Source organism: Cucurbita pepo, chromosome 4 (assembly GCF_057944985.1).
Source record: "Cucurbita pepo subsp. pepo isolate OVF chromosome 4, ASM5794498v1, whole genome shotgun sequence".
Lineage (NCBI taxonomy): Eukaryota > Viridiplantae > Streptophyta > Magnoliopsida > Cucurbitales > Cucurbitaceae > Cucurbita > Cucurbita pepo.
In genome coordinates this window covers 1,951,376-1,962,848 of record NC_141801.1, presented here as the reverse complement: position 1 = coordinate 1,962,848, position 11,473 = coordinate 1,951,376, and the positions used below count along the sequence as shown (strand labels likewise).

Below are 11,473 nucleotides of genomic sequence, written 5' to 3'. Positions count from 1 at the left end.
GATAAGAGCATATAAGAAAAAGAGAAAAAAAACAAAAATCCCCTCATTTTGGCCCCACGCTCGGTCCGACACGTCGAAAAAAGGTCGAAACTATGTCAAGAAAATGTCGACATTTATAGTAATTCCTTTCTTCGCCATTTTCTGTCCCAATCTTCTACATATTAGCTTCAATTTTCTCTCCTCCCCTCGCCCCTCTCTCTCTCTACTTACAGACACTAACGAATAACCGCCTCCGCCATGGACGACGGTGGCTTCACCTTCATTCCGCCGCTTTCTTGCCGGACAAGGCCCCCTTCGCCGCTATGCCCCCCCGCCGGCACCGGAATTGCCCAATCTCAGAGTGGAGAAAGAGTTTTTCCGATCGGGTTGCCGCAGAGCCCAATCTCTATGGCGTTTGGGCTCTGTTTGTTTGGGCCTAAATATGATTAAATGGGCTTCTCCCATGGCCCAATTCAAACCCAACAATGTCTCGGCCCATTAGCCAGGTAAGCATTTTTTTTAATGTTTTTATATTATTATTTTTTTTTTTAAAATCAAAATTTATAATGCATTATTATTCTAACAAATAATTAATTTTTTATCTTAGAAAAAAATAATTAATAACATATTTATTTACTCAACTATATCAGACACAGAAAAATTTGTATAGTACTGCGAGGACACAATTTCTCATAATTTGACGTTTCATTGATTTATATATTATTTTATTTTACATTACGAGAAACAACAAAAGAGAGTAGCATTTATCGTAGAACCAAATTTCTATCGAGAAAGCTCGGGAGCGGTTGGATTTTGGACCTACCGCGAAGGTGAAAGAAGATAAGAGGGATGTTAAGAATGGGCCACGTGTCATTATGGATGACCATTGGATTCCCTTTTGAGGATAAAGTTGAGAGGTCAAAGGTTGTGAGTGAGTGAGTGATGTTATTTTGAAGCTTTCAATCTCTCATTTCTTAGCCATTTGTCTCTCTTTATCACTCACACAATGCCTCATATCATTTTTGTAGTACATATCTTCCATTTCATCAACATTGTCATTATTCCTAGAGACACAAGAAAATAGAAAGATAATGTCTGTTTTGATTTTTTTTTTCAGTTCAACAGTGAGTCAAGATGAAAAATTCAAACGTCTGATCTTTAGTCGAAGATATATGATTTAACCATTTGGGTTATGTTTAGATTTGACGATAACTGAGATATTGTTATTTTATCTGCATTTTGAACTTCACGTTCGTTAAAAAGATTACTTTTTTTTGTTGGACAGTGGGAATAAAGCTATACTTTTTAGTACTAATGTAGCTAAATGAGAAAATCTTTCTCTTAGGGCTCGCTCGGGATCTAAGCTGATTAAAGTGAGTTCTTTTTCTTCTTTGGGTTGTCAGGAAAGTCATAAAGGGACGTTAAACGTAATTTGTTAAGGGTATTACGACAAGAAAGAAAACCCGAATCTTAACGGTTTATTAAGATATTGAAAAAACAGACTTCTAGCATTAAATATCAAATCGGCTAAGTTAAGTTAACATTGACCTAAAAAATTAACTTTTCATCACAAAAAAAAAAAAAAAAAAAAAAAAAAAAAAAAAACTATATAGTTAGGAAAATGATAGAATATAACGTAAATATTGACTTAATTTATATTATTATTATTATATTATACATTGACTTGGTTTATAATATTAATAAATAAATATATTGACTTTTTATCATTCCAAAGAATTGGGATTAAATAGTCTATTTAGAAGGCTGATTTAAACAACCGTTATTAACTGTCATCTTTACTCTAAATAATGTGTGTTATTTTTTATCTTTTAATTTATGATTTTTTTTTTTTGGTTATTTTATATTATTTTAATAACACGCTCTTAAATCATAAGCTCTCTTGTACATCCAACATTATGGGAGCACCGATCACGTCCATGGAAAAGAGAGAATAAAAGAAGATAGCACGAGAAAGAGAGAGATGTAGATACTCATCGAGCAGCTGTTTGGAGTAGGCTCGTGTATTTTTAATAACAACCCAGTATTAGTTTCGAGTATAGAATCCCGAGAGTCACGTTAGGTTAGAATGTTCTTGGATAATTTCTCGTATTCTAGCGGATTGAATGGTTTATGGAAAGAAAGAGAGAAATGAGAAAATGTGGAACGCCCAATCCTAATCCGAGAAAGATCAAGAAGGTGTGGTTGAGTAAGGGTTCGCTTTCGTTATCTCGATCGTATTGAAAATGGGAGGTTTGGTGTGTTGTTTTTATTATAAAGGGAGAGAAGAGAGTGGCGTAGTGCACAATGTCGACGGCATCGCTTAACACTGCCTGCCTTCGCTATCACTCTCTTCCTCTAAACAAGTCTTCTTCTTTTCGCCCTTTTGCAAGGCTCAACCCTTCTTCTTCTTCTTCTATCCCTAATCTTATCCAAAACAGGCCTGTTTTTGCTGCCCCTACCCCTCTTATCACCCCGACTTGGGTACGTAACTCTCTCTCTCTCTCGTTTTTGTGCATTTTCATTCTTGACCCGACTCACAGTTTTACACCCTTGAATGTACACGACAGTAGCTCGAAAACGTATTTCACGTTCATTTCTAGAGCAAGTTATTATTGGTTTTTGAATCCACGTCTTAACTGTTGAGGATTGTTGGGAGAGAAGTCCCACGTCGAGCTAATTAAGGGGTTGATCATGAGTTTATGATTAAGGAATATATCTCTATTGGTATGAGGCCTTTTGAGTAAACCAAAAGTAAAGCCACAGCCACCCGAGCTTAGGCTCAAAGTGGACAATATCATACCATTGTGAAAGTTCGTGTTTTCTAACATTAACGATTATTAAGAAAACGTTGGTCTCATTGAATTGCTCTTATTATCCACTTACGTAAGCTCTTTCTGCATTTGCATGCATGCGCTGTGCACGATAACTATTGGGTAGATCGAAAAAAGAAGAGCTCTAGGCGTCTTCGATTTAAAAATTATTTTTCGTTGTGTGGTTTTTCCTTTTTATTTTAACTAATTTAGTAGTAGAATTAGGTTAATTTGGCATTAGTTAGTTAATTTAGTTGGGATTCTTCCATAAATGTGGGTATTACTTGCAACCTTTATTTTACTCTTTTCTTAATTTATACCAAAACTGTCCTTTATTCTTTATTTTATTAATTTTTAATTAATAATTTACAATAAGGGAGAGGACAAGAGAGGTACATTTGTCAGAATAAAGACCGTAGAATATTCTTCGACTTTGCTGTCAATGTCCCTTATCGTTTCATGTCGGTACTAAAAAATTTTAAATTAGGGATGTTTTATTGGTTAGGTCGGACCGAGTTGAGATATTTTTTAAGGTTTTTAAAATTAACAACAAATTTTTATTTTTTACGGGTTAACAAATCCAATCAAATTCAAATATGTTCATAATCCAACCAAATCTTACAAGTTGGGTTAGGTTGAACGAGTCTTTTAACACTCCTGCTCGAGATAGTAATTTACATCTATCTCCTAAACTATATTCTGACCGATAATGTTCGTATAATAAATAGATGACTATAGATATAACATTAATATGGAATAAGTTTTCGTTGCACCCATATCGAGTATGAATGTGAGCGATGAATGGTTTCTTCACCCTCATTCGTACTCGACATAGGTTCGAAAGAAATATGGATAAATAATTAACTAATTTCTTCAAATAAAAATTAGCCTTTATTTTAAGAATTATATTTATTTGAAAATAATAGTGGGTGGAAGTGAGAAATTGTGAGGTGGGTGTCATTTCACCAGCTTTCTCCTCCATGTTCCTTTTTAGCCTAGAATCACAGACGTTACCTATTTTTTAACGTGGCGATCTCTTATTAGGACACGTGGCAACGTATTAATGTCTGTTTTGTTTCTTACCGTAACCGACATGTAACGTCAACGCATGGACTGCCTAGTGCCTAACTTCACCCATCTGTCCCCTTCCTATTTTGCCCATTAATTACATAACATAATATTTACGTTAAATAAAGTATCCATTTATTTCCTTTTTATATATACATATACATATACATATACATATACATATACATACATACATACATACACATATATATATAGAGGAAAAAATAAATAAAAATAAAGTGCATTTCTCAGCGAGTTCTATCACTAGAGGAAACGACTTTGCCTCTCTAAAATCAAAAGAGGCCTACACGAGAGACGACTGATCCTGTTAATCATATAATTGGGAGGGAACGTGTCATACTAGAGGTGAACGATCGTCAAAGTTGTCCATATGTGATTATTTGTATCTCGAAAACCCTATTTTTCTTTCGAGATGTCTTGATGACCTATTGTTTCGCGGGTTTGAAACTTCATCGTTAAGTCTTGTTTGTGATTATTTGTATCTCAAAAACCCTATTTTCTTTCGAGATATCTTGATTACCTATCATTTCACGCGTTTGAAACTTCACTGTTAAGTCTTGTTTGGGGTAACATTTTTGTTCTGAATCAAATCTGGCTAGTTTAGGAAAGGAATCCTTTAGCCTGTCGTACTTTTGACTTTACGGGAATCCGTTGACTTTTGAATCTACATACCCAAATAGGTTTGGATGAAACTTTATTCTTATAATTACCCTTTTTTGGCAAATTCTTTGTTGGTAGAGAGAAGACATGGGGAATGGTTCATATGAGGAAGCCATTGAGGCCTTGGAGAAGCTCCTCAGGTACACACCTTCAAAGGAATATACATAATATTTTTTTAAAAATGTATGTATATAATTTGATAAAAGAAAATATTTGTGGTGGGTGTAGAGAGAAGGGAGATTTGAAAGCAGAAGCAACATCAAAGGTGGAGCAGATAACAGCTGAATTGAAGAGTGGCGGAGAAGCAGCCAAGCCAAGCTATGATGCTGTTGAGAGACTCAAATCTGGTTTCATTCATTTCAAGAAGGAGAAATATGAGTAAGCCTTTTCTTTTCTTTTCTTTCTTTCTTTCTTTAACCGCCCGCCCAAGCCCACCGCTCACCGCTAGTAGATACTGTCTTCTTTGAGCTTTTTCTCTCGAGCTTCTCCTCAAGGTTTTTAAAACGCGTCTACTAGTATAAGGTTTTTACACCATTGTAAATAATGTTTCGTTCTCCCTCCCAACCGAGGTGAGATCTCACAATCTGCTCCCTTCGGGGCCAATGATATGAACCAAGAGACATCAATCATATAATATACTTCAACCTTGTGTGTGTCCACCCCCTTCAGGGCTCAGCCTCCTCGCTGGAACATCGCTTGGTTTCTAGCTCTGATACCATTTGTAACGGCCCAAGCCCATCGCTAGCAGATATTGTCTTCTTTGGACTTTCTCTTTCAAGCTTTCCCTCAAGGTTTTTAAAATGTGTCTGCTAAGGACAAGTTTCCACACCCTAATGTTTCGTTCTTCTCCCGAATCTCACATTTTTTTTTTTTATTTCCCTTTATTTCATTTATTTAATTCTCTCTTTGAATTTCAGCAAGAACCCAGAATTGTATGGTGAACTTGCCAAGGGCCAAAGCCCCAAGGTATGATTTTTTTTTTCTTTTTTTGTTATAATTATTATTAATGGGACATTTAATTTGGTTTAATTAATTAATTATTGTTTTTGGACAATGCAGTTCATGGTGTTTGCTTGCTCTGATTCAAGAGTTTGCCCATCTCATGTTCTTGATTTCCAACCAGGGGAGGCTTTTGTGGTCAGAAATGTAGCCAATTTGGTTCCTCCATATGATCAGGTTTGGTATTCATTCCTTTTCATCAACCTTTTTGGCTCCATTTTCCATTTTGATCGTGTTTGAATCTAAATTTTAGGCCTTTTTTTGTTTTTCATCTCTTGAAAACAGAGCAAATTCTCAGGAACTGGATCCGCCATTGAATATGCTGTTCTTCATCTCAAGGTATATACCCCGTTTTCGACCTTATACTTAAGTCGTTATCGTTAGTTTGAAGTTAATTCGTACCGAAGAACGAACCCAAGAAGTCATGCCTTTGGCTTGGGAGAGCTTTTAAATAGTAAAATTGGGTGATGAATGAACGTTTTGGCTGGTGCAGGTTCAATACATTGTTGTGATCGGTCACAGTGCTTGTGGTGGTATTAAAGGGCTCATGACCTTTCCATTTGATGGAAAATACTCAACGTAAGCCCTTTCTTTGTTCATGTTATGTCGTCCAATCACAAAGACGAACCCGTAATATTTTCGTGATTGGATAACGTGCTAAAGTTAGTCTCTCATCAGCTTAAACTGTTGAGCTAAGTAGCGATTTAACACGACATCTAACAAAAAGTTCAAGTTATTGTGCTTTTGGGTTTAGTGGTTACTAACCGTTCTCGAACTTGGTAACTTCATTTGTTTGACTTTAACTTTTGGGTTCGGTGGTTATTAACCGTTCTTGAACTTGGTCACTTCATTTGTTTTACTTATGTTTTTGGGTTCGGTGGTTACTAACTGTTCTCTTAGTTGGTGACTTCATTTGTTTTACTTAAGCTTTTGGGTTAAGTGGTTAGCAACCGTTCTCGAACTTGGTAACTTCATTTGTTTTTCTTAAGCTTTTGGGTTCAGTGGTCACTAAGCTTTCTCGAACTTGGTAACTTCATTTGTTTTACTCAAGAACAGTAGTATATGAAAATCTCGTAAACGAGAACAGTTGAAAACAACCGTTAAAAAATAGTTATCCAAACGTATTTGGACCCGAATTTCGCTCTGAAACAGATACTTGATCAAAACAAGCAGTCAAGAGCAAGAAAGTGTGTGATATTTGGGTACTAATTGTGTAAGAAACTGATAAGAACTCACATTTCTGAATGAAAACAGTGATTTCATTGAAGAATGGGTGAAAATTGGGTTGCCTGCTAAGGCCAAGGTGAAATCAAAGCATGGTGAGGGAGAGCTTGGGGAACTATGTACACACTGTGAAAAGGTAATAAAAATTCACTTTTGCAGTTAAAATCAAATGCAGATAGTAAAACCTTAAGAGAATGGTTGAAAGTTCATAACATGTTCTTCCATTTCTTTGTAAATGCAGGAAGCAGTTGATGTATCCCTTGGGAATCTCTTGACCTATCCATTTGTTAGGGATGGTTTGGTGAATGGAACTCTTGGACTCAAGGGTGGTCACTACGACTTCGTTAAAGGAACTTTCGAGCTCTGGGGACTCGATTTCAGCTTTAGTCCGTCTATTTCTGTATGAGCATCGTCTATTATCGACAGAACGATCTGGTTTTTCTATATATGATGTACTTTTCTTTGTGTAATTGCCTTTTCTGGTATATAAGTTGACAATAAATATGAGATGGAGTTCATCTTTCTATCATTTCTTTCAAGCAATCAGAATGATGCAGAATTTCAAGACTTTTTTCCTTGATTTCTAAATAATCCAATGATTGAATCTTTTCCTTGGTTGAAACACATTTCAGCTTCACCAAATTCTAATAGTTTCAGTTCTTTACTTTTCGTCTTTCTGATTCGAATTACATTGGGAATGTCGGATTTTACGGAAGAGCATAAGAAGAAGAACGTAAAACAAATTGTCCTGACGAGATGAAAGAAAAATGGTATTTTTAGTACGTTCCCGTACGAAAACGATGACTAGATAGACACAATCCTAAAAATTTTAGGTAAACAAGATCTTGAAAAGTTAGAACATAAAATTTTATTGGATATGGTTAACGTGCAGAGACAATGCCGATACCATATGCCATGGGAGTGAAGGACATGGTCAACAGGTAACGATTAAGCTTCTCTTCCTCTTAGTCCATAAAGCCTAATTTATGGCTTTTAAGTGTAAAATGGATGAATTGAGAGGTCTCTTTTCTTTTCTTTTCCTTTCGAATTTATGGCCTCCACCAGGGTTTCGAGTTTCCTCTGGCTTTGCCTTGCTTTTGTGTTCCGACAGGCATGCTCACATTCAAACCCTTCTCAAAAGATTAAGGTCGGTCGGTGGTGCAACCCACAAAGGGATCCCACCAGTCAGCTTCCTTGCACTTTACGAGTTTACTCGCCCGTTAACTCGCACACATTTCAGACTCCTTAGTCCGTGTTTCAAGACGGGTCGAATGGGGAGTGTGAGCATGTAGTAGGATTAGGCTTTTAAGTGTAAAATAGAACTGACGGGCCGATTAAACAAATTGGAAACTCGACAGCTAAACTAAATGTAGTAGGATTAGGTAGTTGTCTCGTGTGAATAGCCAATATTTTCTAAACAAGAGAACGGTGGAGGAGAAGAATCAACACTTACAAATTTTAGAGGTCGATATAAACTAACAAATTTATCACTCATGTCTCACTATTCTCTTGAAGGAATTGGAGGTCTTTCATTTGAGCTAAAATAGCTTCTTTTGACAAAGGTTGTGGCTCAGGAACAATGGCAATGTCCTTTCCTTCAGCAATTCTAACAGCCTTTTCTTTAACAATCCTTTGAATCTCAGTTTGCCCAACAGTTGGAAAAACAGAACTCAGCATAATCACTAGGAGTTTCTCATCATCTTCCTCTATTGGATCTCTTCCAAATGAACAAACATAAATGGCATCGAGAGCTTTCTCAACTCGAACCTCCATTGGTATTTTCGAAACAGCAACTTTTAGTTTCTCTCGTTTCTACGAAGGAACGTCAAACGTATAGAGTACTAATTGTTAATAGTTTCTAAGGCGAATCAAACGATGACAGTTATTAATAGATCCAAAAAGTTATCAGAATCAACGGGTCTTTTTAGCCACTTTGAAGCATGATTCTAGCACGTAAGTGCAAAGAGTGAAAATAGACTATAAATTTTTTAAGATCAAAGTGAAATCATGTAACAGTCCAAGCCCACCGCTAGCAGATATTGTCTTCTTTGGGCTTTCCCTTTCGGACTTCCCCTCAAGGTTTTTAAAACGCGTATGCTAGGGAAAGGTTTCCACACCCTTATAAAGGGTGTTTCGTTCTCCTCCCCAACCGACGTGGGATTTCACAAATCACGGTCATCGTTCCTAACAATTATTTCGTTTTAAGATATGCAACCAAATCTAATTCAGACATTTCAAGAATGAAAATAGAATAAATAGAAAAGTTGAAGATCAAAAGATGAGAATAGCATACCTCTCTAGCCTCGTTCATCATAGCAAGGAAAGTCTCCTCTTCAAATTCAATATCATCTGAAATCCTAAGCCTTGCTACGCCTTCCAAAATCTCCTCTGATTTAAGCAAACCAGCTCCCACAGCTGCCAGCCAGCAGCACATTAGAACGAACAAAGGCTCTCCTGGCTGCCACAACCAAATATTCAACTTCAAAATGTTATCATTTACACTTGATTTTTTAAAAAAGTTGATGAATTATTATGTATAATTTTTAAGATGTCAAACATGTTTCTAACTTTAAATTTTAATTTAAATCTAATAAGTTCACGTGTTAATTCTATATCTAAAAATTAACAAATTATCAGACGAAAATTTTCGTATTTAATAGAACATTAAACTTTCAATTTTATGTCGAATCGATTCATAAATTTTAGATAATGTTAATGAGTCATGAACATATGAGACACAAGAACAAGATTTTAGGAATTTACTCAATATTTTTTAAATTTTAGAGACCTTCTAAACACGAACATGAAAATTTAACATGAAAATTTAAGAACATACGAAAACTTAAGTTCATGACAATTTAACCATTTTTTTTTTTTTTTTTTTTTTTGAAGTTTTCTTTGGATTAAATTATGAGTTGCAAATTCTAATACAACATAATGAACACTATAGATAGTTTATATATTATGAATTCAGACTTTAAATCTTGAAATTTGTATCTACTTCTTGCATAGATTTTTAAAATTGTAAATTTAATTTTTAAATTTATGAATTTTTTAAAATTCATGAATATACTAGAACAGGTAATAGGACATAAATTAATTTTAAAGTCTTAAAATGATAATCCATTGTAAACTAAAACGATTGAAAATGAGGCTTCCACGTTAACTCTAACAGTATAATTTAAAATATTAAGAAAAAAATATATATTAATATGCATTACCTTGCCCCTTCGTTCTTGAAAGTCATAGAAGGCTTTAGAATCCATAATCGTACATTTCTTCCCAACTCGTCTCCGAAACTCCGCGAAATCGATAATGTCGCTGCCGACGCCGCCTTCGTCGCTCAGAATCCTCGCGATCAGTCCGACTACCGGCAGAGAACCGATCACCTTATTCGCAAATCCGGACAGAGAGTTCGGATTCTCCATGTAAGCCCTAACGGACAGCACTCCCGTCGAATTCGGATGCCGGCGGCGGCCGACGGAACCATGGAATTTCCGGTGAAGGAGCTTAGGAGGCGAAATCAGGCTAGAGAGGAAGAAGGATTTGGGATTGGAGTGGAAAGAAGATGTAGTGGAAGTTGAAGTCACAGCCATGGCTGCGAGTTGGGATTCTGAATTATTCTGACCTCTCGTTTATATATGTTATCCGATTTGGATTAGTATTTATTGCGTTTCTGATTGGGCCTTATTGGGCCTCGATAGGCCCATTGTACTAATTTTGTGCTCCTCTTGGAAGGACGTGGGAACCTCTGGAATAGACGCATTTTAAAAACCTTGAGGGGAAGCCCGAAAAGAAAAGTCCAAATAGAATAATATCTGCTAGCGGTGAGCTGGGATTGTTACAAATGGTATCATGAGCTGATACTGAGCAATGTGTCAGCAAAGATGTTGGGCCCCGAAGAGGGGTGGATTGTGATATCCTATATCGATTGGAGAGAGGAACTAGTGCTAGCGAGGACGTTGAGCCCCAAAGGGCAGTAGATTGTGAGATCCCATGTCGGTTGGAGAGAGGGAACAAAACCTTCTTTACAAGGAGTATAAAAATCTCTTCTTAGTAGATGCATTTTAAAAACTTGGAGAGAAAGCCCAAAGAGGACAATATCCATTAGCGGTGGGTTTGGGCTGTTATAGTACACTTTCATTTTTAGTGGCTTAATCATAAAAACTCCAAATTAAGCCCGAGCTTTGAGCAATTCTATGTTGGGTGATCTCTGGAAAAAATTTATAGAAAGCACGTAAGTCGAAATTGGACGTATCAAGAAAACTCTCTTCCACTTGGACCGTTTTGCAATCTCTCTATGAGACAAGGATTCTTTGTGTTGGTGCTAATGGTAATAGCTCGAGCCCGAGTAAAAACTCTAGACTATATGAGAATAAGAATATATTATAAGAACCCGTATTGATTTGTAGGTACCGTTAGTCTTAGATATTCACGGTTACCAGAGACAAGTAGCAAGTAGAAAATGGAGGAATGTCACCATAGAAATAAGGTTTAATTTAATTTTTTTTATTTAACAATTAATTCAAACTATTAATTTTATAAAATTATTATTATTATCTTTTAATTCAATTTTTTTAAGTTAACAATTAATTCAAACTATTAAATTTATAAAATTATTATTATTATCAACTAAGTTATGTTTAAATTGACCGCTAAAATATATATATATATATTATATATATATATATTCAATGATTGTGTTTGCTAAA

General features: G+C 35.8%; 2 protein-coding genes and 1 long non-coding RNA gene across 3 annotated transcripts; 2 read left to right on the top strand and 1 right to left on the bottom strand.

The window, feature by feature from the left end:
• Positions 1–46: 46 nt before the first annotated feature.
• LOC111793281 (uncharacterized) lies at positions 47–1,185 on the top strand. The gene is made up of 2 exons (XR_015420585.1): positions 47–485; positions 734–1,185. It is a non-coding gene; the product is annotated as an uncharacterized LOC111793281 (long non-coding RNA).
• A 1,082-nt stretch (positions 1,186–2,267) lies between these two features.
• LOC111793280 (carbonic anhydrase 2) lies at positions 2,268–7,290 on the top strand. The gene is made up of 9 exons (XM_087123071.1): positions 2,268–2,460; positions 4,617–4,678; positions 4,767–4,916; positions 5,456–5,504; positions 5,598–5,714; positions 5,823–5,876; positions 6,031–6,116; positions 6,792–6,897; positions 7,003–7,290. Exons 1-9 carry the CDS (start codon positions 2,284–2,286, stop codon positions 7,165–7,167), a joined length of 966 nt encoding a protein of 321 aa, XP_086979197.1. The 5' UTR covers positions 2,268–2,283; the 3' UTR covers positions 7,168–7,290.
• Positions 7,198–10,394, bottom strand: PDE329 (calcium homeostasis regulator). Its single transcript, XM_023675100.2, has 3 exons — positions 9,983–10,394; positions 9,055–9,219; positions 7,198–8,573 (listed from the first exon to the last, which is right to left on the bottom strand). Exons 1-3 carry the CDS (start codon positions 10,355–10,357, stop codon positions 8,253–8,255), a joined length of 861 nt encoding a protein of 286 aa, XP_023530868.1. The 5' UTR covers positions 10,358–10,394; the 3' UTR covers positions 7,198–8,252.
• Positions 10,395–11,473: the final 1,079 nt, after the last annotated feature.

Bases quoted from the DNA above. Each gene is read 5' to 3' on its own strand.
- LOC111793280 (XM_087123071.1), top strand. From the start codon at position 2,284: ATGTCGACGGCATCGCTTAACACTGCCTGCCTTCGCTATCACTCTCTT. The intron at 4,917-5,455 runs GTAAGCCTTTTC...TTTGAATTTCAG, and splicing joins TTCAAGAAGGAGAAATATGA to CAAGAACCCAGAATTGTATG. The intron at 6,117-6,791 runs GTAAGCCCTTTC...GAATGAAAACAG, and splicing joins TTTGATGGAAAATACTCAAC to TGATTTCATTGAAGAATGGG.
- PDE329 (XM_023675100.2), bottom strand. From the start codon at position 10,357: ATGGCTGTGACTTCAACTTCCACTACATCTTCTTTCCACTCCAATCCC. The intron at 9,220-9,982 runs GTAATGCATATT...TGGTTGTGGCAG, and splicing joins TTCAAGAACGAAGGGGCAAG to CCAGGAGAGCCTTTGTTCGT. The intron at 8,574-9,054 runs GTATGCTATTCT...GTTCCTTCGTAG, and splicing joins TGATGAACGAGGCTAGAGAG to AAACGAGAGAAACTAAAAGT.